This window comes from Pagrus major, chromosome 2 (genome assembly GCF_040436345.1).
Source record: "Pagrus major chromosome 2, Pma_NU_1.0".
NCBI classification, from domain to species: Eukaryota; Metazoa; Chordata; class Actinopteri; order Spariformes; family Sparidae; genus Pagrus; species Pagrus major.
This window is the reverse complement of record NC_133216.1, coordinates 20,155,274-20,180,662: the sequence shown is the minus strand read 5'-3', so window position 1 is coordinate 20,180,662 and position 25,389 is coordinate 20,155,274. Positions and strand designations below refer to the sequence as shown.

General features: G+C 40.3%; 2 protein-coding genes across 3 annotated transcripts; both read right to left on the bottom strand.

The window, feature by feature from the left end:
- Positions 1 to 201: 201 nt before the first annotated feature.
- Positions 202 to 7,649, bottom strand: fam124b (family with sequence similarity 124B). The gene is made up of 7 exons (XM_073489616.1): positions 7,096 to 7,649; positions 6,684 to 6,712; positions 5,921 to 6,136; positions 5,193 to 5,588; positions 4,267 to 4,463; positions 2,697 to 2,847; positions 202 to 1,761 (listed from the first exon to the last, which is right to left on the bottom strand). Exons 1-7 carry the CDS (start codon positions 7,164 to 7,166, stop codon positions 1,151 to 1,153), a joined length of 1,671 nt encoding a protein of 556 aa, XP_073345717.1. The 5' UTR covers positions 7,167 to 7,649; the 3' UTR covers positions 202 to 1,150.
- Positions 7,650 to 8,691: 1,042 nt separating this feature from the next.
- cul3b (cullin 3b) lies at positions 8,692 to 23,785 on the bottom strand. Of its 2 annotated transcripts, none has more exons than XM_073487922.1 (16): positions 23,508 to 23,785; positions 20,513 to 20,710; positions 17,056 to 17,169; positions 15,622 to 15,782; positions 15,037 to 15,151; positions 14,610 to 14,838; positions 14,063 to 14,208; positions 13,293 to 13,469; positions 12,951 to 13,121; positions 12,434 to 12,541; positions 11,722 to 11,846; positions 11,287 to 11,383; positions 10,942 to 11,073; positions 10,614 to 10,800; positions 10,233 to 10,378; positions 8,692 to 9,942 (listed from the first exon to the last, which is right to left on the bottom strand). In XM_073487922.1, exons 1-16 carry the CDS (start codon positions 23,568 to 23,570, stop codon positions 9,811 to 9,813), a joined length of 2,301 nt encoding a protein of 766 aa, XP_073344023.1. In that variant the 5' UTR covers positions 23,571 to 23,785; the 3' UTR covers positions 8,692 to 9,810. The 2 variants fall into 2 exon arrangements, with proteins under 2 accessions (XP_073344023.1, XP_073344016.1); XM_073487915.1 differs by having other exon boundaries at positions 9,715 to 9,942; positions 10,942 to 11,076; positions 23,508 to 23,659.
- Positions 23,786 to 25,389: the final 1,604 nt, after the last annotated feature.

Genomic DNA, 25,389 nt, shown 5'->3' with positions numbered 1-25,389 from the left:
TTATACACTGTAACACAAACACTTGAGCAAAGATCAGTTGATGTGCATTCAAACAAATGTAATCAAAAGCCACTAGGCTGGACTTTGACTATGCAAAGCCTGTAACATAGACTGAGAGTGCTGCACGGTGAGAGCAATCAGACTAAATCAGATTTCTTATCACGATCAACAGAGACATCAAAGAGTGACTCCACACTGAGATCATCTTCATCTGTTTAAAAGGCAATCGAAAAATAAGACGTTACAGAAGCCCAGACTGGCACTAGTACCCGACAGTAACACTTCATACAGAGACATGTTCTTCTATTCACAGGGCTACATTTTAGCACAATAGCTGCACAAATCATTAGTCGGATCTAAATGTAAAAGCAATTTAAACATTCAACAATATTATTACCTGCACTGTTTTAAAACATCACTTTGTACCTCTGTCTGCAGGTCTGTTAGAGTAGGATTTGGACAATTACCGTTTATATATTGTGGAAAAGTAAAACCACTTAAAGGCTGCATTTAGACCAAATCAGGCACTGTGGCGATGATCGCATGGTTGTGCGGCAGTGTGGAAGGACACAGCCGGTCTCAGAACCCCACCTTGATTGGCCCGGTTTCTGGTTCCTGGCTTCGGGGAAACAATTCTTCCAGAACGGCTTTCTCCATCAGCAGCCAGTGTGCAGATTATCCCCCCCCCCCCCCCCCCCGGTGCAGTCTCCTGGCAGCATGATGTTGTTGGAGGAACCAAGCAACATCACAGAAACTCAGACCAATTTGTCAGACCTCTGAATGTTCACCCTCATGCGGAAGGTGTCATGTCAACCAGGGCCTGTAATAACACTTAACCACTGCAGCATGAAGTTGGGTTGTGTTTCTCAAAATGTTCATTCTGTTTTAACTTTTTGCTGCCTGAACACACTACTCACAGTCAACATGAATGGGAGGACTGGCGATTTTGCTTCAATGCCTGATTTGGTCTGAATGAGGCCAAAGACCTTCGACACTTCTGAGTGGAAAGTGTCACCTGCAGCTGAACTTTGGTTCTTCTGTGCTCCACAGCGGTGTCCCGCATGACTTCTTTAAAGGGTTTCTCATCCAACCTTTCTATGTTTCTAATTACACTGATTATTACCACAGCATGCGGCATGGTGGCAGGAATTTAGATGAAGAACTCATCGACATCCTCATTGTTTGTGAGTGCTGAGAGAAGCTCAGCAGTAGTTCTGTTCTCCACCACAAGCCCTTTAGAGGGGCTTTGTCCTGCAGCCACAGTCCTGCTACCACAGCCCATCCTAGCTGCATCTATACAGCCGCCAGAGCCCCATGTCCTTGAGGCGCTGTGAGGGTGCATGTGTGTCTGTGGCAGACATTCAATCAGCTCCTTGGCCAGACCCTCACCAGCTGAAGCCCCGACAGCTGCAGGTCTCTCAGAGCGGAAATACTCTGAATAGTCCATGGAGGAAGAGCGGGCGATTGTTTTGACGGCTGTGTCAGAGTGTGATAGTGAGATGGGGACTCCCGTGTCTACGTTGGTCTCTGGCTCCTCCTCATCCTCTTCCAAGAGGAGATGGGAGAGAGAACGTGTGATGGAGGGGCGCAGAGGAGAGTCAGGGTGATTGGTGGTTGAGGGCGGTGCAGGGCTGCTACGCTGGGATGAGTAACAGGAGCTGCCTGGAGGAGTGCTACAGCAGCTTCCTGATCCCAGACTCTCTGCTCCACCACCTCCTCCATGAAGCTTCTCCAGGAAAGGGTCACTGTGTGGTCTGTGGCCTGTCGACGACCAGAGACACATCAAGCAGGGTCACAAAGGGGGCAATTAGGAGACTTTGCTCTTGTATTGTACTCAAATGTCACTGAACATGCTCAGCTCAGAGTGGTATTAAGTATTTCGATCATTTCTTGATATGTTTTTGATTTAAAGTCGCTTTTTGTTGTCAAATATATTGCCATGAACATATCAAGTTGACATCTCACTAACAGCTGGCATCACTACTATAGAAGATTCCAGATAAAAAAACTGCATAGTATTGTGTCTAAATGGCTAGTAAAACTCTCCAACTGTTATTCATCCCAAATATTAAAGGTGCCCTGTTAAGTTTTCTTGTAAACAAACAAACGTTATGTTTACATTCAGTGTTATTCACCAAAACACATTATGTGTACTATGTCTTTGACAACTAACAAAAGTGTGCAATACATTTCCTTCCTCATAAAACATGTACAAAGTTTATTTAAAAGAGTATTTTACATCCAGCATTGTTTATATTCATGTTGACTTCTTCTCTGCCTTTGTTGGTACTTGCAGAATTTTGTAGATCAGTGGAATAATGTTAAAACATTGTTTGGAGTGTCTGTCACTTTATCTGCATCATCATGTACAAGCATGAATCAACACAACAGGAGCCCACCCATTACAAAAGTGTTCCATAGCGTTACTGGATGTCAAAAGCTCCATAAGATACTTTTAAGAGAATTCACACTTACTTGGCAAACTTCCCATGTCTGATTAATTTGGATTTGCTATGATGATTATGTTTACAACAAGTCTCCCACGTAAAAACGGTGGAGGGGAAAATTAAGAATACTCCTGTCATGAGTTGAGTCAAATCATTCCCTCGAGCAGGATGTGAATTTGTGTGCTGTAGATACAGCTGAGTGCAGCATCTTACACCCTGTGTGCACAATTATTACCTCTGTGGACTTACCTTGCCTGTGTGTTTGCCAGGGCAGGGGTGTTGTAAGGCTGCAGGGGGACTGTGCTGAGCTCCTGAGCTGCATACCTCGAGGGGACACACTGGGGCAGGTCAGGGGGAAAGCACAGGTCAGAGGTCGCTGAGGTTGAGCTGGGGTTTTCACCTGCGGCACAGAAGGACAGGAGGAGAGAGAGGGATTATGATTTACACCAGGACTAGAGAGATTTAAGAGAGTTAAGCAACTTTGACAGAATTAACACACACGCATCCGACATATGGCTATTGTGACAGCTTTGAGGTGGTTCTGTCAAAAGAGAGCAACTACATGATTTCTTTATCAGACATTACAATTGTTCTTCCCTTTCTATTGTTGAACCTATGATGTTTTTTATGAGGTTGGTCATAATAGATGTTGAAAGCTGGATTTGTTTATTCTGAGCTAATGAAGGACATCAAACGCAGAAGGCTGATTATTCTGAACAAGCTGAAGAGTTTTATTTATTTATTTTTTTTAAACCTGTTAGATTTTGTTTGGCTCCGTCTCATCAGTATAACATCAATAACATTTGAGACAAAAGTGAAGAAAAAAAAACAGTGCTTTTAAACAGATAGTAATATAAACTCATGTAAAATAACATTACAACCGAACTAGTGCACATTAATTACTGTTACAAAATCAGTCTAAATTGCCTTTCAAATAAAATTCTTTACATGGATACTTCATCTTCAAAAATTATTTGGACCGTCAAACTCTTATTTAACCCTTATCTAACCCTAACTCTTATTATTTCTCTATACATCAACTCAGATGTTCAACTATTTCTCATCATGAAGCAAAGAAGAATCAATCAATTTCAATCATAATTACACTGAAGTGTTTGGACAATATCTGGAGACAAAATATGATTTGCATAATAGAAAAATGTGTTTTGCATAAAGCATAAAAACTGATGTGTCTTTTACATTCGTTTTTCTCTTTGTCTAATGTGAGGTAATTGTGAATGGGGGAAAAGCTTCTTTCTTCTTTTATTCCAGGTTAAATAATCATCAGTTTGTCAAACATGAAACCTAAAACTAAAAGAAAATCTATTGAAATTCCTCCCAAATGCTGCTTTCACTCCAAAGCCCACTTGTTACTCTACTGAGGACCTGGCCAGCCTCAAAATCTCCTGTTCTCCAAATAACATTTGAGCAGAACATTGAACAAAGTTCCTGCTCGTTGGACTCTTTGTCATGAGATGATTATAGACTAAACCTTCCAGCAGACTGCTGTGTTTAGAGTCAATGCAGGGCTGCTTCAGACTGACGCAACCACTGACATACAGTATGACAAACCTCATGATTTAACCCAACATAAATCAAAGGGAAGCTTTTCCTCCATTCTACCTAATATGTGAGTGTAGGGCAGACTAAAAGACTTTAAAAACACACATCATCAGTCACTAAACTGCATGTAAAACATACAATTAAACAGCAGGAACTGTAAAATAATGTCCACAACATTACTTTTTCATCAAAACCTTTCATCATGTTTTGATAACAGGGAAAAGATGAATTAAGATGTATTTTAAGCTACACTTACCTGGAAGAGAACCTTATTGCTATCCAGGTCTTCTGTCTGCCAGCGTGTAGTGCTGATGGGGGTACAGGGGTTGGGCAACAGAGGCACTAGCTGGCCAATTTCTTCCACACTGAACTGCAGCACGGCAGAGGTGCAAGGCTCCACACGAACCCCTGGTGACAACTGTTTTATAGCCAGCTGCAAGCACAGCCCAGGCTCTGTGTGGGGAGGTGAAGTAACAGACAGAAACACAGCAGAACAGATCAATAAAGAATGAGTCTTTTTTAAAGAGGTAGAAACAAACTAATGGTGTGACATAATTTGACTTCACTCTGATTTACTTGTTTTGAGAATTTAATCCAAAATACAATACATATTTTGAATATTGCAGATCATTTTGTGTTGTTAAAGGGTAATTACGGTATGTTTAACCCTGGGTCTTATTTGTACATAATTTGTCATCTAAATGACACACGTAGTTCAGATCTGAACTATCCCTTTAAAACACCAAAATCACACCCTAACTCAAATAAACTCCTGTGTCCCTGGAGGGAAAAAATACTGTTTTTGTTAATGGAGTTTAATGGCTTTAAAGAGAGTGATATAATGGTTGCTTCTGGTTAAACAAGGGGGGTCTTACTCTTGACTAAAAAGGTATAGCTCTGTAGGGATCCTTTCCATATTGTTGTCAGGCACTAAGAATGAATCTGAACCTGTCCCAAGCCCTTTTGGTGGACTTTTTTTAACAGACGCAGTTGCCCCCAATGATTACGTTTCAGCCATTGCTGTCCATTTTGCTGTCGGCTGAGGCAATCTACTGGAGCAATTCCAAAACATCTTCTTTTTTTCCCCCTTCTTATACTGATAATAAAGATAAGCCTTAAAGCTGGATTTGTTGAGATGGATGTTACATTTTTGCAAAAAAGGACAACACTTCAAAGACGTACCACTATGGAGAGTGAACCAGCAGAAGCCTGTCTTCTGCTCCTCTGCCTGTCGCTGCAGCACAGTCTCATAGAGCCGCACAGCATCCTCATAGTTGTCATATCCACTGTACAGTGTCACACGCAGTATTTCTCCTCCACAGTGCACCGGACGAACGCCCCACACAGGCATCCCTGCACCCAAACTGTAGAAGTCTCTGCTTGGCAGGAGGTAGGGCCGCATCAGGGCATTATTGGGGGAGCTGCTGGAGGTAATGTGGATCCCTCCAGTTCGTTTGCCACAGCTCTCGGTGTGGTGGTACTGCCAAGGCGGACGCTGAAAGAAGTCAAGCACTTTGAGGATTCGCTCCTCTCCATAAGCCTCATGGAGGAAGAAAGTGATGGCCAGAGAAGGGTAGCCTGAAACGTTTTTGGCAAAAACAAATTCCCAATCAACCTTAAATAAAAACAGATGCAATTCTATCAAGGGAAGCTCTTTTTGGAAAGACATGTTTACATCATAGACAGAATAAATGTAATATTCAGTTAAAAGTAAAACAATTAAGGGGTTTGTTGACATGAATGGAAAGTTAACTTCCTGTAAACATGTTTTGTTCTCACATATGGAAATTATTTCTCTCTTTGCAAAAAAAGTACACTAACAGGATGTGCAATGTGGTTAAATGTACAGGGTCCCTGCCAATGAAATACCTATGTACATAAATGCCAAACCACACAGTAAAGATCTGTACCTGCCACAGGAGAGAGGCGAGTGTAATTTCTTAATGGTGAGGCCCTCTCTGACACATGGAAGATGCGGAGGCTTGGGCAGAGCCAGCGAAGGAGGCGATCCAGGGTGTGCTGCAGCAGCAGTGAGTCTCCTGGATTGGCCAGCAGATGCAAGTTCATAGGCAGGAGCGGCTGCTGCCGCTGCCGCTGCTGCCTCGCCCGACCGCTCATGACTTCAACTAGGGTCAAACACACACACAGCTCTCACAAGTGTACAAAGATATTTTAGACAAGTGAACACATGCAAATGTTAAAACAGGCACAGTAGTTCTAGCAAAAGCCATAACAAATGTCTTGTTGGTAACGGTATACTCTACTGATTTTACACATCAGGATCAGTTTCCTTGTCATGGTGAGTATGCATCAGCTTGTCAAAACTCCTTTTTGGCTTTTTTTGAAAGGTACATTTCACATTACAATAGACAAATTCGTGTTTTAGTGTATGATTTAGTTCCAAAAATAAACCTCACCTTGGCTTGGAGATTTCACATTTCTAAGACTATCATACATTGGTTACATGGGAGTTTGAAAGGCATGGGCATTTACAAGGCAGGGTCTGAATAACTATCAAATTGCATTATGGGAACTGTAGGATTTGGGGTTGTTGGCCTCTTTGACATCAGTTTTGACCATTAGTATTTTTAGCTTTATAAAAGCTACACTTCTAAATGACAGTAGTGCCTCTTTAACTTTTATGAGGGGCTGAAGTGGTGAAGGGATACTTACTGCCCGACGACATCCTGCTGCAGTCAGATCTGATAAAGACACAAAATAAAAAGCACTTTTTTTTTTAGAGTTTAGCCTGGCTGGAGAAAAGACAAAAATCTGTCTCCATCTTGCGGTGGCTGGTTTGGTCACTTTGGTCACCATGACAACCCATTATCTGTTAGCTAACACAAGCTTAAAAAGTCAATTTATGGGAAAATATCTTGAAAAGTACAACAATAACAACAACCTGCGGCAAAGTGCCGAGAGGTTAAAACAACAGCCACGTTTCTGGTTACAAAACGACAGTGCCTGTCTGTCTCGGACAAAGTTAATTTCCATCGTGGCTGCGGCTATAAAAAAAAAAAAAGGCGAAGTTGGCTAGCTAGCTAAGGTTAGCCCGGAGCTAACGCCGAGACAACAGTTGACTCACTCGGCAGTTTCAGCTCCGGAGTCCACGTTTTCATCGTCGGCTCTCTTTAACGCCGCCGCTCTTCGAAACATAGTCCGGCACACCTTTCACATCTAGTCGAGCCTCCTGCGTGGACAGTCTGAGCGGCGGTGTTTGCAGCAGTCCGGACTGAGAGTGAGAAGCATCCTGGTTGATTTCTTTCCACAGGCTGCCCCACACACACACAAAAAATGGGACTCTTGCTGGGACGCTGACGTCACCAGCTATCCATACACCGTTATGTTAAAACTCCGGCTCTGGTTAATTTTAGGAACATGTAATAAAAAAAAAAAAAAAGAAAAGCTAAAGCTGGAGGTGCCTCGTTTAAGTTGAGAAGAAATGCACGCTGGACTATGTTTAGAAAGCTCCTGAGACTAAAGTGGGCGAAAGGGAGCAGCAGAAGTTGCTTTAAATCTAAAGCCGCCTATAATAATAACATGGAGCAGATGGCATGCGTCTAACAATATGAGAGGACAAAGGAGACCGTCCAGACGGGCTGCTCAGATTTAAAAGTGCAGGGAAGGTATGGAGGGGAGGCCCCAAAGCCTGGAAATTAAAGACATTGTTTGTTAAGACCTTGTTAAGAGCATTAAACGCCTCGACAGCTTTTGGAAGCACACCCAGTTTTGACAGGTCTGTCGGTTTCCAATGAAAAGCTCGTAAAGCTCGTGAGAGACATGCACTAAAAGTTACATCCAGCAGCAGCCCTGCAACACAGCCTACTGTCATGTCACATCATTAAAAACATGCGATATGCAATTTAACTATGACATTGTAAAAATAATCGTTTAAATGTTTTAAACCCCAGATCATTGTCATAAAATCCTGCTTCTTTTATCAATAACATAGTTAATTGTAGGTCATTTTTGTTTTAATTCTTTGTTTTGTCGATCAAGAACAGCTGGGCAGAGACTTTGGTCTTAATGAGCTGACAGGACATTTCATTTTTAAAATAGAAATTGCAGTTATGAAATAAAAATGACCTGAAAGAAACTGAAAAGAACCAGACATGAAATTAACATTTCATTACAATGAGCTGAGTTTTAAAAACAATTTCATGGTTAAATTACATATTTTGTCTATTCATTTATACGGTTATTTATCTCATCTTCTCTTTTTATTTAACACTGAACACATTTCATCAGTGTTAGTGTCTTTGTCAGATCTGCTTTACAGAGGCGTTGATTCACATTTCAACAAGTTGAAGGCTGTAGTTTGTGGTGCTTGTGTTGTTTTTGTTGGCTCATTTGATATCAGAAGGTAATTATTAGACACACCTCTCAGCAACAAATAAACAGCAACACAAACTATACAGCTGGATCTACGCCTCTCTAAAACAATTTCAACAAAACTACACAAGTGTTTTTTCTAATAATGGAAAGAAGAGTTACACTTCAAACCTCACAATACTGTAGTAAACAATGTACTCCAGAGGCAAAGTTCCTCATTTGAACATGGGGATTTTGTCTGTGGCTTACCATTTACATTGAGCTTTAATTATGGTCAGAGAGGCAAGTATTTTTTGACATTTGCCTAGGCCTTCTCATGAAAGCTGTAAAAAAAAAAAGAAAAAACCCATCCCTTCGTGTTTTTTTATTCTACATTTAATATGATGAAAACAAGGCCCTGTACAATCCACCTTCGCAGTGAGTACAATAATTATTTTACAATTTGTACACATTAGAATATGGTGCTAGACTGGTTCCACCCGTTCAAAATGCAGTTGAGAATGGAAAAAAACAAAAACAAAAACAAAAAAATCCTCTTTGAAACCTGCACCACGAAGAACCTTCCATTCAAAGAGAGGAGATAAATCTTTTTTTGGCCGATCATACAGCAGGCCTGAAGTGAAAAATGTGTCATGAGAGACCAAACACCATTTATGGAGCTTTTATGTGCGTCTTATACCCTCGATTGATCCGTTAGATAAAATGCATGCTGTGAAGCTACAGCTCTTGATCTCTCTAACCACTAGTGCAGACCTGGCCAAAATATTGAAAATGGCATTAAATATTTCAGCTGTGTGAGGTGCACTTAGTTCGTAACAGAAATGAAAACAACCTCAGAAAAAAACAGACATATCTGCAACATAAATTAAGCACTCTTCCTGTTTTCTCAAGTACTCAAAATGTATTTCACTACTGTTGTAAGCCAGGTCTGCAACAGTTAACACTTTGTCCTCTTCTTTAAATTTAAAATCCTCTGGGAGGAAAAAGGCCAAGAGTGTCTTGTCAACCTGTACAGCCATCAATGTGCCACAAAAAACAAACATAACACATTGACATCAACATTTAAAACAGGGGAGTGAATTCAAATGTTTTCTTGGTCTCCATGTAGCCACATGTTTGCTTTGAACATGTTTACGCTCGTTCTCGACAGCACGTGGTTAATTGGCAAACAGGCTCGCCCAATTCTCTCCGAAGGCCACAAGAAACATGATTTTGTACAAAACTAGAACCCCCTCCTTTAACTCCTCTCAGCAGAAGAAATCTAATATTGCTAGAAAACTTCCCCATCTTTTGCATGATTTTTTTCTTTTTTTACACATTTTATGGAAGAAAAGTTAAGCTTCCCAGTGTTTCCCAGAATCAATGATGAAAGCACTTCCAAGTTCATTCAAACGCATAGCAGTCCACAAAAAAACAAGGCTCTCAGTTTCTCTCAACTCAAAGTTAGCTTTCATTGAATTCACTTGTTTTATGCTACGTAAGTGTACACTTTGCGGTCCTCCGGTGTTCGTGCCAAATATTCCCTCTCAATGAGTCCTTCAATGCGCTTCTTGATGACTACAGGACTAGGGAGGAATCGTGCTCGCAACTGCTGTGTGACCTGTGGGGACATGAATCAAAGTAACAAAATCAGTACTTTTGCATTTTTTGTCATTTTTTAATCACCTTGTTTAACATCTTTTGCTTTAATTTTCTGTTATTTTACAACACTGTGTCCAAAAGAATTAAAATCTGTAAAACATTTTTATGAAGTTAAACTAAACTGTTTCTTTTATAATTTTATACTTCAAGACTCAATCATCACTACAGGGCTCAATAAAAGGTATGAAAATGTGAAAGAGTAAACTATGATCATGTGGGACCAAAATGCAAACATGTCAGCTGACTGACCTCTGCTACTAGGACATTGTGCTGCATCTTCTTTCTGGACTTCATGATACGAACTATGGCAGCTTCGATCTCATGCTTCCTGTCGTCGTCCACTTTCTGTCGTGTCTCCTTCCTCTCTGGGTCCGACTCTCCCTGTTTAGCGGCCACTAGATGGTGCATAACAAATGAAAATAAATGCTAAACACAAGTTGTTTTGTCACATTTGCTGCTATATGAGATTAGAATATGGCATTAGGTCTTTAAGGCAGCAATTTGAAACTGTTCTATGTATTCAGAGGGCACAATAACTCATTCATATACAATAATAATGCATCAAAATAAAAACATGACTTTAATTTAAGTCTTCAGAAAACACCACATAAACTTCATGATGGTCCTCACCTGTCTGGATTTTGACACGGTGCAGTTTGGAGGTAAACTGGTCATTGACTGTAAACACATGGCCGTTCTCAATCTCCTTGGACTTGGGCTCCTTGGTGAGAACTCTCTGAGTGGGCTTCCCACAGGCCAGAGACTGCAGCGCTCGCACCAGCTCCCTCTCTGGGATGTCAGTCTCCTGCTGTATCTCCTACAGGGTGGAGAAATCAAGTTCGGGGCCATGATGAAACAATAACCAAGATGTAACAGAGAGAAAAGCAGGAATACTGGGAGGAAGATACTATGGGAACTGGTACACTGTGTAAGGGCAGAAGGGCGCTGAGTTGTGTACCTCAAAGGTTGACTTCTCTCTGTTGTTAAAAAGCATGAGGATGGTCATCTGGAAGGTGGAGACCTGCAGGATGTGCTTCCTGGTGTTGGAACCGGTTACCTGGGCTCCTCCTACGCCGACCTCTGATCCGTCCTCCTTTCAAAATGTTCGGTTTGAGGTATTATTTAAACGCTTAAAAACATTTTCAAAGTGGTATAAGACATCTTAACTAATACTTTGCAGAACTGCATTAATGACACTGCATGGAAAAATCTTCTTTCCATTGTTTATTCACATGACATGGCATAATTATTGCATACAGTATAGTAGAAATGTGCTGATACTCCATTTTAAAGTGACACAAACCTTTTTGATGGGACCGTAGAAGGTGGCGTTTAGATCTGCAGAGCCCATATGGTGCTGCAGTGTGAGTTGTCTTCCGCTGTGCTTACCAAGATAAAACCTACACGCACAAAGGAGTCACTGGAGGTTAACATCTAAGAATAGGCAATGCAGCACAATTAATCCAACTTAGGCGTTAGTACTTTCTGCAATAGACAGGAAGAGAACACCTTGACAATGCATCACGTGTGATAATTGTGTTTCTAGGAAGAAATGAAAGCTCATATCTTCAACAACGGGACAAGATTGTAAAAAGGTTGTTGCTCTGGTTAGCTTCCAATTGCATTTACACACAATGGGGCTTAGTATGACTCCTCCGTTTGGATCATATCACAAATTGTGGACTGAAATCAAATGTATAAACAATAAAGTTCTAATTCTGTGCTTGAAGTGTCTCACCTTCTAAAGACCTCAAATGCATGTCGCGGTGAAGGAGGGATGTTGCACTTAGGTGTTGCTGATTGTGTTGGCCAGTATCCCGTGGTCAGGACTCTCACAGTGAGATCAACCCCTCCGAGTGACACCTGGAGTCGTAAAAGCCGCAAGAAGCACAATCAGTTTTCAATCTACGCTGATGTAATTACACCCTGTACACCGATGATTTTTATTGGTGCAATTAGAGGGTTAGAAGCAGATAAATCGAACAGAACTTAATTAGACAAAAATAACTACAGACCACTGACAAAAATGGGTCACATTTCACTGAAACAGAGTACTGTGTACTCTTAATTTGACAGAATAATCATTTAGATACATGAGAAAATAGGTTTAATTACTTTTAAAATGCACTTTTTGGATGTAGACAAGTAAAAATGTGCTCAGATAATTACTGGGATTAATTTCTGCTAATTTATTATCTGCTAAACATGAATCACATTTGTTTCAGCACACTAGAATGACAATCAAATAGAGTGACAGAGGCTCTGGTGACAGCGCAGCCAGAAATAAGCAGCATGTATTCCCAGGATACGGATAGTTAGGTGCATAATTGTTTTCATGTAACAGAGCAACGTGGCAATGCAGTCAGTCAAGCAGCCGTGTACTGATTACAAATAGCAAAGTGGCCTCATTATTTTGACAGAATGAGTGGTGGTGTGCAGCGTCTCCTCACCCCAGTTGTCTGTAGATGTTGTCTAAACTCATCCATGGTGGTGTTGGAGATGCTCATGTCCCGGAACATGCCCTCCAGTTTAGAGGTGAACTGACAGCCGCACTCGGTCTGAGCAATGAAGACCAGGAGAAGGATCGAGTTTTAGTTAATCAGAAGCTATTCGTGTTCAAATCAACACTCATAAGGTGGTCAGCAAATCGTTGTCAACTTGTAACAGCAGCAAGTGAAAACAGCCTGCTTATTGTAGGTTTCCTCCATCCTAAACTTTGTTTGTAATGTACCTATACATATCTGTAAGCTTAAATCCTTTCCATAGGGGTTTAGATTCTCATTAAGAAGATCAGAAAATCACAGAAAATGTCATAATGATGGCACAGGAAGAATAAATTGCATAAAATAATTTGAGCTTGACAACCTTTTCACATGCGACGACTGAAGGTTTTTCATTCAACCAACATCCTGACTGAAATCTCATTATTTTACTCCAAAGAACATGTCATATCACACTCCTGCTCACCTTGAGCTTGGAGATCATGTTCTTCTCAGAGTCGTCAGAGACGCTCTTGTTGGTGAGCAGCCTGCGGGCCAGGTGCTGCTTGTAGTACCTCTCAAACACATCCTTTTCCTGCATGAAGCGGAACAACACCATGGCCTTGTCCAGTATAGACTCCACCTCCTGCTCTGTCAACTGAACGAAAACCAAATGATACAGATTAAACAGGATGGTCATAAACAAGAGTCAATGATCTGATAAACCCCCTGGATTCCCTACTTTCATGCTTCAGTGTGACATCAAATCCTGTATGAACATTAATCTGTATGTCCTAAAATAAGAATATGAATCCATTAGAGAGCTCACCCCTTTAACTCCTTTCTTCAGTTTGTCATCAATGAAGAGTGAGAGGTACTCAGGCGAGCGAGAGTTGAGATTAAGGAAGTACTCAAAGTCGCCTGCGATAGTCTGTTTGAAGAGCCGGTCGTTATTAAAGGACTCCTGGAGGAACCGGTCGAAACGTGACTTCAGGTCCAGCAAACCCTGAGGGGAAAAAGGGCAAGAAGACAGTGATGAATGGGAGATAATACAGCAGCAGTTTGCATTATCAGTAGCCTAACACAGCAGTGAAAGCTCTAACAGTAGCTACAGCAGAAAAAAGCCAGTCTCATCAGAAAAGCGTCAGGCTGCTTCAAAAGTACAGAAAAATGAATGTAATAAGACTTGAAAGTGCCTTTGCTCTGAAAGACCTCACATGTTATTCAGTAGAGTGCAGAGACTGTGCAGTTGAGGGCAGACACCATCATGGTTTGTGGGCACAAAGGCAGGGGGTCAAAGCAGTTATCCTCTGCTGGGAAGTTATGGAAGTGTATTATGGTAAGGGCTCGGCACGCAATGGTGTGCTAAAGCGCACTGAGCCAGTAAAATAACTCATCTAACAAGGTTAGATGTTCTGACTGGTGTCTTTTTCTCTATCATTCCTCTAAAATATATGTGGTTAGAAGGTCATAGCGTTCTTCACAAGAGCATATGAACCATCAAAACTGCCTCCTACACTTGCAGCAGCAAAGACATTCCTGCAGATTCAAAAGACTGAGCAAAAACATCACTGTACTCTAACTACCCCATCGTCTCACCTGGATGTAGTCTACTGGGTTCTTTCCCTCCCCTTCCTCTGACACAAGAGCTTTGCCTTGCTCCCGCAGGTATGAGCTCATGCACTCACACATGGTCTTCAGCCCATTGGGAACCCTGCTGAACAGCTTGTACATGCACGCCAAATCTGCGATGGAGATGCATGAAAACACACACAAGCACACATGTTAGAAATCTAGTTGCAACAACTGAGAAAAGGACCAAGCAGCTGAGATCTGCTGAAAAAAGAAAAATATTTTCTGAGGCCAGCCACCATCACTGAAGCTACAAGCCTGCAGTCCCGGTTCCATCGAAATCCAATCATTAAAATTACATTGCTTGTATCTTACTGCTTGTGACATGAGCAAGGGGAACACTGTGACTGCATGACTGATTCAAAACAATATATATCTCTCGCAAGTGACAGTTATAAAGGTCAATAAAGAGCACTGAGGATTTCTTTAGTTTGTGTAGATTTAATTTCCAGTGCTCACAAGGGCCTGAAACCACAAATGCTAAAGACATGAAGCAAAACTGCAGCGCTCTTACCGTCTGTCTTGCCGTTTTTGAGCATGTGGACGAGGCCAGAGTTCTCCATCTCTACGATCGTCTTCATGTGTTTGGAAATGAGCTCACGTTCCACCACCTTGACAATAGGCTCCTCTGTAGATTTGTCCAGGCAGTGCATCACCCGCTCGATCTCCTCATTGATCCTGGCTTCCACTTTCTTTATGTACACACTGGCACTGTTTTCTGCAAGGAACTTTTGGCTCTCCATCTAAGTGTGAACAAGAAACACTTACAAGCTGTAAATGACAGAAATGGCTCTCACACTCCTTTCCATTTTTCATTATTTGTGCTGTATTGTATTTGTATGGACCCCAGATAGGGAAGATGTAGCCAAGGCAACAACTAACAGCAATCAAAATAAATGATAAACACTGAAGAGTCGGGGGAATGACGTTCTGTTACAAACCTGGAAAAATTCTGCAGACATTTCTAAGAACGGTGCCTCAAAGTCTTCTTCATAAACAGATCTCCCTTCAAGGCCGAGGATCATTAACATTTGGCAGGCATTTCTAATGGCCCCCCTGGTAGAGAAGAGAAGCAGACCGAACGCTGAAGGCACAATCACTGATGCAAAAGAAAATTGTAAAATCTGCAATGTTAAAAAACACCAAACAGAAAAACACTTCAGGCTTATTCCACAGTTATTCCACAGCAGCCTAACTTTTGATTATTCATTCATCTAAAAAAAAAGACAACACACCACAGTGCATGAGGCTCAGAAAAATCAATGTTTTAAATGTCAGAGCCTGTTTCAGTGAACTTCCCAGCAGATTTAATTTTAGCAGATGCACTCGACAGCTATTTATTATTTATGGAGAAAGCATGCATCCCGGCTGGTGACAAATGATGATTAAACATTTACCTTACTTTAACTAGATACAATGTGATTTTAATTTTCCTCCTAATGTATGTGCAACTAAAATCAAAATGAACTTATCAACATCAACTGGCAATTGTGTGCAATCAATCATGTCTATGTGTGTTTGGCTACCTGTCCACCACCTCCCCCTTCCTCTCCCGTGCGATCATATCCAGCAGGGTCTGCCGGAGGTGGTCTCTGATGCAGCCATAACGAACCACCTGATCTCTAAAGATGATAAGACCCAGGTTGTAAACATTCTCCACATTGTTCTGCTGTACGTACACCCGGTCCTGTGGGACAAACACATAGAAAGGAGAATTAATGTTTTGGGCAACACTGATTATTGCATTAACCCCCCAGAGGTCTGAGGGTTCAAGAAGTTTCATTACAGTAACACTTGCTGACTCGGCCTTCAGCATTTATATATCTCACTGATGTATTATTGACATAACAACTTTAATTTAGCCAAAATCAATTGTTTGCACTGAGACATAATGATTCAACACTTAAAAAACTACGTCAGGGTAATTTTTCAATACATATACAAGTATGAGTTGATATATATGCAAATAGGAGCACAGTGTAATTCCGCACCATTTCTGGCACCGACAGCATAAATACTCACTGCAGTCCATTAACATGGGCAGCAGGAGGGCGTTATCCCTCTACACAAAGTTTAGTCAACACAGACCTGTTTGCACTCTCTGAAAGGGAGGCAGGTCGCCTCACTTTGTTTGAACGCAGTTTAATCAAGTCAGTCATAGGTTATTAGTCATATTTGATCAGTTGCCCCCAATGTGTACTCTTCTGAATCAGAAGTAATTATGCCAATCTTACAGTTGGTGATACTATCACAAAAGTTTTATTTAACTGTGGTTATCACAGTAGTTAAGAATATTGTTTTTATTGTTGTAGCTCAGTCAATAACTATTGTTTATAATTTAAATCAGGCAGCCAACAGAAATAAAGCCAAGTGCAAAACACTGCAGTTTCTCGAATGGCCACTTGAGGCAGACTCCAATAAAAATCAATCCCCATAGATCACATATAAAAATGCTGAACTTTAGAGCAGAAAAAAAACATGTATACAGCCTGGTACAAAAAATGGTTTTGGTCTGTAAAGATATTTTTCCCGTTCATGATCAGTTATGCATAATTAAATGCATGGGCTCTTCGTATGACAGCTAGCCACTTGCTGTGTAGCGAGCTGTCAGCAAACCAGGCTTCATTTGGCTTGGATCAGCTCCACCCATGCTCCATCTCTCTTGAGTGGAGCCAGGCACTGCCAAGATGGCAATGGCTAGAGCCAACACACTAAGCTTCACAAACAGCTCGTCAGTAACATATAGGTGACATCAAAAAGACTACGTCCATGTTTTATACAGTTTATGCTTTAAATCTACATGTGTACCTGAAACAGCACCACTGGACAGACATTCTTTCTTTTGTGAAATCACACATAAATAAGAGAAAACAATGATAGCATTGAATTTTCTAACTCTGTTGTGTGCTATTATAAAGCTGTGTAAATGTGTTAAATCACAGGGAACTTTAGCTACTCACCATATACATGAGGATATCTCTGATCATCACCATCGCTGTTTGATGGTCATTCCAGGCCTGATTTAGAGTTTGGAGGAAGTTATTGTTTAGGGAGTTGAGGACATCTTCTCGTACCTTTGTGGGAGACAAACACACATGCATGAGGCAGGCAGACTACACCAAGTTCTGCAGTATTAATGACAACACGGTGCCTAAGCAAGAACCAAAAGTCCCTGTTAAAGAGAGGAAATTGCTTCTGCATCAAGCTGACACATTCATGCAGTATTTTATTATGATCATATTTTGCTGTTTCTTTAATACACTTTCTCTACTCGTCAGGAATAAAACAGCTTGATAATAGTCACACTGCAGTGTGACTCAGCACTGTAAACCAAATGTCTCTGTAGAGTAAGACTCTTAAGGGCACACCAACCTCCCCTGTTTTCTCCTTCCGGACAAGATGAATTATCACCTCTGCTCCTACTAATGCACCAGATCAAATGTTAAGGTGCAAGATAGAAGCAAACACATAAATCTGTATAAGTGATTAAATAAAAGACTCCTTGTGCTCACACATGGATTCCTCTTAAAGGTTATTATGAAGTTACTTTGGTCGCTTGGTGCTGATGAGAAGCTGCTCTTATGTTAATCTGTTCTGACAATTTCTAATGCTGCTGCTCCATCACATTTCACAACAACCTTTAACCTAAATTACAGTTATATACATATAATCTTGTTTAATGAATGTTGCATCAATACCAACATTATACTTAGAAGGCTGTGATTAGGTCTGCAACAAATGATTATTTTTTTTATCTTAGAATCTGGTGATTGTTTTCAAAATTAATTGTTTAATATCAAAATATTGTGAAAAGCGCTCATCACAATTTCTCAGAACCCAAAGTAACATCTGCAAATCACTTTTTTTGTCCAACCAAGAGTCCAAAACCCAAAAGCTCTTCATTATCGATCATAAATGACAAAGAAAAGCAGTAGATATTTGACATTTAAGCCTGACAAATGGCTTAGATTAATCGATTACCAAAATCTTTTTTTGACTGAATAATCAATTAATCAACTAATTGTTGCAGCTCTAGTTGTGATGCTCCACTGTAAATCACTACAGTCAGCATGAGTGTAATTTCTTCTATTGGTTTCTACATATTGCGGAGCCAGAAGATGTGCATAAGTTTGTTGCCATGTTTTTGGAACCATAATGGCAAGTAGAAAAAAAGACTAAATAATTTTATTGAAAAGTTTGGGCGTGGGTGAACTGACATTCATGAAGGATTTTAAGCTCTTCTTCAGTCCTTGTCTAGATGATTTCATCTCTCTTTTTTTCTCTCATTTTGGCCTCAAATTCACCTGCTGTCCTGACCACCTGGTCAGTGTTCAGCAGAGAAGTAAGCATAAAGTGTAAACTAAAACTAGAGCTGCATGATATGGTAAAAAAATAAAAATAATAATGAAATTGTGACATGATTCACTAATAGTAGGAATGATCATTTTAGCATCACAATTTTCATTTTCATTGAAAAAATTATTAAAATCATGAAGTGGCATGTATTTGGGTCTTTACCAAACAAACAGTACTTAATTATAAGTTTTGTCACACATTTGAGCTTTATCAGAAGAGTTGCAGCTTCTGAGATTTGAATATTGCACTTGGCCATACCAAGATTTCAATAATATTTCCATGAATTGTGCAGCCCTGACTCAAACAGTGTCATTGTTCAAACGACATTTTAAATCCCTCAATCCTTCAGTAACAATTCTTAATGGCAGTAACTATTAGGCCCCAAATTGTCTATTAAACCCACCTGAGAGGTGGAGTGACTGTCACATAGGAATAAACTTACAGTATATTTTGAAGATCTAACAAAGCTATTTTCAATACTCCCGTCTGGTTGTATTTTTTGAGATAATTTTGTAGATTTTTTGGCTGCAGGCAAATAATTACTGTCTTTCCATGAAAGTCATATCTGGATCATTATTAGATAATAAAAACACACTCAGGTGTCAGATCGCTCTTCTTTGTACTGTTGCTTGTTGGCATTCCCTCCTGGTAATTTACTAAACCTGCCAAGTCAAGAATGTGCATTCAGTTAAGCTGTAAACCCATCTGGCTGATATTCAACAGCAGGCTGCTGAAATATTGCCCAATGGGTATCTGCACACTGTACTGCTCAAGCTGAACAGAAGCTTTCACTTCAGACATCATGGCCAAACTTCATTTGTTACTAATTATATGCAACAAAGAAACAAGTGACAGCTTAAGAGAAACATTCACTAATGGCTTCTCTAACTTGGCAATATTCGAAAATTTGTTAATCTTGTAGTTGCAAAATGAGCAACGGATTTCAATTATTTTATACAGACAGCTGAGAAAAAACGTGGCATGTCCCATCAATTTAATTACAATGGATTTCTCCTAGCAAATAAATCAACAAACAGAGAAACCTGTTCTCTATCATGCTGTCATTCAAAGACATATTAATGCACTTCTGCTACACACAAGGAAAAACCTGTTTTGGGAAAGGCTACCAGACAGATGACTTAACTTGTACAGCTGAAAACCCAGAACAAAATTACAACTCAAGGACCCCTATCCACAATCTTGGGAGCACTTCCCGGCCAGTCACAGAAATTAGGAATCTGTCAGAGGGAGATCTAAGTGATCCTTAAAGACTTTCACAAATCTCCCATTACTCAAGACTTCAAGTAACAGCCTCTGAAATTGCATTCCCCACCTTTGAAACTCGCCCTCACAAGGCTGCTCATGAATAGAAACAACTCATGTTTTCTGGTATTACCTTTGTTTTGCAAGGACAGCACACAGGCCAAGCAGTAATATACATCTTAATGTAAAACCTGTGACAGATTCTGTTTAGCATCAAGTAGGCGACTGAGAAGATGCTGTCAAGCTTAAATTCAGCTTTAAAATGCAAACAAAAGCTCTGAACAAACCCTTAAACTGCTGCTGTAAATCAACTATACTGTCAGCACTTCTAAATCCACACCTAGTCTTAAATTACCACCAGACTATCTTATAATAAAGACAAGTTGATAATTATCTGTTAGAAGCTCGAGTGAAATAGCGCTCAAATATACTTTAAACACAACAAGAAAAAGCAGCATAAAGCCTGTTGTAGTTCATTCTGCGAGCACTGTCATCACTTGACTTTAAGTGTCTGACACTATAACCAAGCTTAAGAGGAGGATCACGCCGTGTGTCACAATTTCCTTTGATAGGAAGAAAGCAGCACAGTTGCTTGCTGAAGATACACAAATACTTTCAAGGAAATCAGGGTTTGGACAATTTCAAAATTTTATGGGAGTTTAAGGATTTAGTAATGTGTTTACCACAGGAGTTATTACCTCGTCATGAATGTCAAAATCTGTGTAATTCCACCTGATCCTGCCAAAATATAAACATGCCTAATGTTTTGAAAATACCTGCAATCTGTGTTAGTCTTACTTTGTTGATAAGGTGTTCGGTAACGACCTCCCGCAGGCCCGTGTACAGCTTCTCTCCATGTTTGTGGAGGACCATTGTGTAGGCGTTCCTGTACAGTTCCTCGAAGCTCAGGCCGCTGTTGTTCTTCCTCTGAATCTCCTGGATGGCATTCTTCAGAAGGTCCCAGATATTGTTGACGTACTTCTCATCCATTGTCATCTGCAAAAGGCAAACAGTAATGAATAACACGACCATCACCTATGATTATACCTTATTATTTGTACCAACACTTAGATCCAAGGACTACCACTTCTGTGTAGTTTTTTCCTGATTTTGTTTCTGCATCAGAAATGAGGGCCAGGGGATGGGGAGCAGAATTTATCAATTCACAATCTTTACTTATTTTGCAATGTATTATACACGAGATGCCAGCTTTTCCAAACCCCAAAATACTCTCCGTCATCTGACAAGCTCCCACATCTATGCTGTCTGTTCGCACACATGTGAACTTATTATAATAGAACATATTCTGGAAAGAGGACCTTTAGCCCTGATCCTAAACTCGAAGACAATACATCCACACCTGCTATTGCTCTTAGGAATCTCCACCAAACATATGCTTAAATTTATAGATAGTTAGGGTTGATATTTCAGCCATGTCAGCGTTTAGTGTCCGCTGATTATTGCAAATGAGGCAGGAGTTTTACTACGCCTGAAACAAAGGTCTACCTGGAAGAATCAATCAGGAAAAAGCTGCCGAACATTAAAAAAGGTCCTGACACGACAGCTACGTTAACAGCTAGGAGGAGTGCGGTTACTGTGCCAGCTCATTTTTAAACCCTGAACAGGTGACATTACCTGTATATAGAGATGGAGCATCAACATCACGAATCACTATGCATTTCTGAAATAATACACCTCTATTCACGCAAACAACTGTGTATCTTGCAGCTAATCTATCTGGTATCTTCTGTGGTAAAATCGGCACATTTAAAGTAGGCCGATTCAAGTCATCCTGTTTACTATCTCTCTCAGTTACCTCTGACAGCTTACTTAAAACCCAATTAATCCAATAAATTAGTGGGATAGCAGTGGTAAGGCACTCTATCCCATAAAGGGTAATTGTCCGATGTTCAGTTCCTGCCATGTCCCACTGAAGTGCGCTTGAGATCATCAACAAACCTCCAGTCAGAGAAATCTATATCAAAGCAAGCCCCTCTGTGGCTCAAACTAAGTGCATCAGCTATATGAGGAAGATGTGTAGGGCATGTCATAATACAGGCCAGTACTGTTAAATATGTCAGAAATAATAATACATGTGCATGTTTGTGAGATTACTCCACTGAGGTTCTGTATGGCTTTATCTGCTAACATACATTTCTAAACGTGGCATGTGGCTAGAGTTGCAATGGTGTGATAACCAACACCAATACCAGACAATATCATGGTTTTAAGGTATCACGGTAAAGAGTATTACACAATAACTATTATTATCATTATCAGTTACAATGACCCTTAACGTAACAAAAACAGGAGGGTTTTTGGTTGTACAAATGCTCTATTATAAATGACAAAATATTATGTCCTCACAGACAAGAAACGTAATATAAACTTGAAATATACATATTTTTCAAAAAACACTAATTGGGAGAATTCAGTATATATCCTCAGGTTTCATACTACAGTGTACTTTTTGTATATACCTTGAAACCGGTATAACGGTGCAACCCTACATGAGGGTTCGACAAGTTCTATCCTACAAAACACTGTCCTTATTTACAAACTTAATAAAATAACAATCACAATAGTTTTAAGTGTTCAATATCATTTAGAAGCTGGTAGTGTGGGGAATGTGCTTGATTTGTCAAGATTTTGCAAAAAAAAAAAAAAAATGCAGGAAGAGGATTTTCAAGTTTCCAGCAACAATAAATAGTGAGTGAAAAACATTTAGTTCTGCACAGCACGTGGCTGAAGTGCATCAATATATTACAAATCTCAAAAGCTTTAAATTGAAGCACTTCTCCTCAGCTCTCAACTCTGACCTCAATATGTGCCCCCGCTGGTGTGGAGGAACAGTGTGTGCTCCTCCTTGGCCGACAAGCCCAAACACATGCATGTCAAGATGCTGCCCTCTCACAGCAAGTCTCTGTCAGGACTGGGCCACATTCAACAGGCACACATAAGTAAAAGGTCCTCTCAGTACTAACACAAGGTAGCTATGTGGCTACTAGCACACACGAAATTACTCCATTACTCATAGAGGAGTTACCAACCAAGTATCCGGATGATGAACAGTCTCACTCAGCCAGTCACACAGGCAGAAATTTCATTTAAAGCAGAATGAGGTCAGATCATAAATGAGGTCTTTCAATGACTTGCAGACAAAGGGAGTGCCAGGTGGAGGAGGAGAGGGCTCCTAAACCAACATTCAAACAAAAACAACGACAAAAACAAGCCTCGGGTCTAGTTTTGATGTAACCTACAATGCAGACCAGAACTAACGATAGGTTAGCTGGTTTGTTTTTTGTTAGCATCCATCCACAGCTGTATTAACGCTGCTCCATGTTCTTGCACACAGCTGGAAATGTAGCTCGCCTTTCCGGGCACGAAAGCCAGTCAGATTAAGAGCTCGTACACAAGGACGTCATGCATTTGATAAAGAATCCCAAAAGCAGTCAAAACAACAAGTGTCAAGAGCCAGGGCTAATGTTAGCGTCGGCTGTGCCGACAGATCCAGCCTGCTAGCTAACGTTTGGGGGAGTTGTGAGACAGTTTAGCGTTAAGGACAATAAAAGTCATTCATTAAAGTTCACACCGAGGTGATAATAAAACAAAGCAGCCGCCTAACCAACAAACCAAGCCTCAACATTTGACGGCTACACTTTGTTTACGGATAGGCAAGTCATATCTGCTGCTCAGCTGGTTAGCATGCTAGCATTTAGCCAGCAGCCCAGACCACGGCGATCGAGTCCCCGCCTGTCGGACAGGCAGAGCACCTACTGCGGTGTGCACTTACAGGAAAGGCCCGTATCCTCATTTTGGTGTCCTTCTTGGTGGGGCCTTTGCTGAGATTGGACATGGTTGCCTCGTCCGTTGGCTCTGTATTCACATGAAAGTATTCTCCAGGGAGGGACGGGGGTGACTACTGGTTTATGCAGCAGCCGACGAGCTTTCACTCGACCTCGTAGCACCGCGTCCCGGCACCGCAAGTTTATTGTTGACAGCCAAACGCCAAATCCGATAGTTGTTCATACAGCAATGGCGGACTACCTGCAGTTCTCATTGCGCAGAGCTCACGCACTCCAAGTCACGCGAGAAATTACTAACTTGGCAGATTCTCTCTACTTTGCTTGCACCTGTACCTCACAATAATTTAGATTTATCACACATGGGTTGCAGACAGTTCAGCAGTGAGGATTGTTATTAGAGCTTTTATTCAGTAGTTGTCTGTCTTGTACTGTAATTCTGCCTGTTTCACTGGAGGCAGGGTATTATCCAGTGGTGGAAGAAGTACTCAAATACTTTCCTTACTTAACCACTAAAAGTGCAAATCCCAAATTGTCATACATTCTCCAGTGATGGAAAGTAACATGTGATTGAATGTTACTAAGTACATTTACTCAAGTACTTTAGCCTACTTAAGTACAATTTTGAGGTACTTGAGTAGGCTATTTCCAATTTCTGCTACTTTATAGGCCTACTTCCACTCCACTACATTTTGGAGGCATATACTTTTTGCTGCACTACATTTATTTCACAACTTTCCTCAATAGTTACTCTGCAGATTACATGCTGCATCAGAGCCAAAGTAGCACATTTTAAATGGATTTTATCAGCAATCAAATAAGAAAAACATTGATTCAAATAATCAGTAAAAGTTGAATATCTGAGCCAATAATCGGGCGACCAATAGCATACAATATATTCATAAATGTGAATATATGTATAATTTACTTTTACTTGTACTTTTTAGTCCTTAGTACATTTATTGCCAGAAAATTACTTTTGACACCACAGTATAAATACATTTAATATCGGATACTTTAAGACTTTTAGTCAAGTACTATTGGGTGATTTCACTTTTACTGAGGTAATATTTTAGCACAATATCTTTTACCAAGTGTGACTTTTGGGTACTTTTTACAATACTGAAAGTAACTTAGTTTAATTAGTCGAGTAGCTGTACTTCAATTTTGATTTGCTTTTTACTTTAAAGATTAAGATTTTATATAAAAAACACATGATCAGTTCATAAAATATGATGCATTGTTGCATACAGTGGTTAAAATGTATCCACTTTATCAACCAACACATTAAAGTACTGCCTCCATGTTAATGCATCGATAACTCATAATAAAGTCATATAGCCTAACACTGTCAGGGGTTAATCTGCATAATGTGTACTTTTACTTTGGACGCTTAAAGTTCATGTTGTTGCAAATACTTCTGTAATTCACCGGAAGTAAAATTTTGATGATAGGACTTTTACTTGTTATAGCTTATTTTTACACTGTGATGTTCCTACTTTTACTTAATGACACAATCTGAATACTTCCTTCACCAATGAAAATACACTATTTCAAGTAAAATTCCTGCATTCAAACTTTTACTCAAATAGAAATAGAGAAATATTAGGAACATGTGCATATTGTAAGGCAAAACTGACTCTTAAATTTGATTTTAGATCAGATACTTTGCTGGTGTTTGTGTCTTGATATGAGTTTTCTTTTTGTTCCAGCTTAATGGTTAGATGTGATTGGGCTGGTTTGGGGTGTGCTGTGCTGTCTGTGTGTTTGGACCAGTTGGACGGACTCCTGAAACCTGGTGCCCACATTACCCATGTTGCAACCTAGCCGATGAGTGACATCACTGGAGGCAAGTTATCAGATTAGATGCAG

Excerpts from the sequence above, each read along its gene's own strand:
- fam124b (XM_073489616.1), bottom strand. The coding sequence starts at position 7,166 with ATGTTTCGAAGAGCGGCGGCGTTAAAGAGAGCCGACGATGAAAACGTG. Across the intron at positions 2,848-4,266 it reads GCAATAAGGTTCTCTTCCAG|GTGAAAACCCCAGCTCAACC; the intron begins GTAAGTGTAGCT and ends TCTGTGCCGCAG. Across the intron at positions 1,762-2,696 it reads CTGGCAAACACACAGGCAAG|GCCACAGACCACACAGTGAC; the intron begins GTAAGTCCACAG and ends GGTCGTCGACAG.
- cul3b (XM_073487915.1), bottom strand. The coding sequence starts at position 23,570 with ATGTCCAATCTCAGCAAAGGCCCCACCAAGAAGGACACCAAAATGAGG. Across the intron at positions 20,711-23,507 it reads TGAGGATACGGGCCTTTCCT|ATGACAATGGATGAGAAGTA; the intron begins GTAAGTGCACAC and ends TGCCTTTTGCAG. Across the intron at positions 13,470-14,062 it reads ACCCAGTAGACTACATCCAG|GGTTTGCTGGACCTGAAGTC; the intron begins GTGAGACGATGG and ends TTTTCCCCTCAG.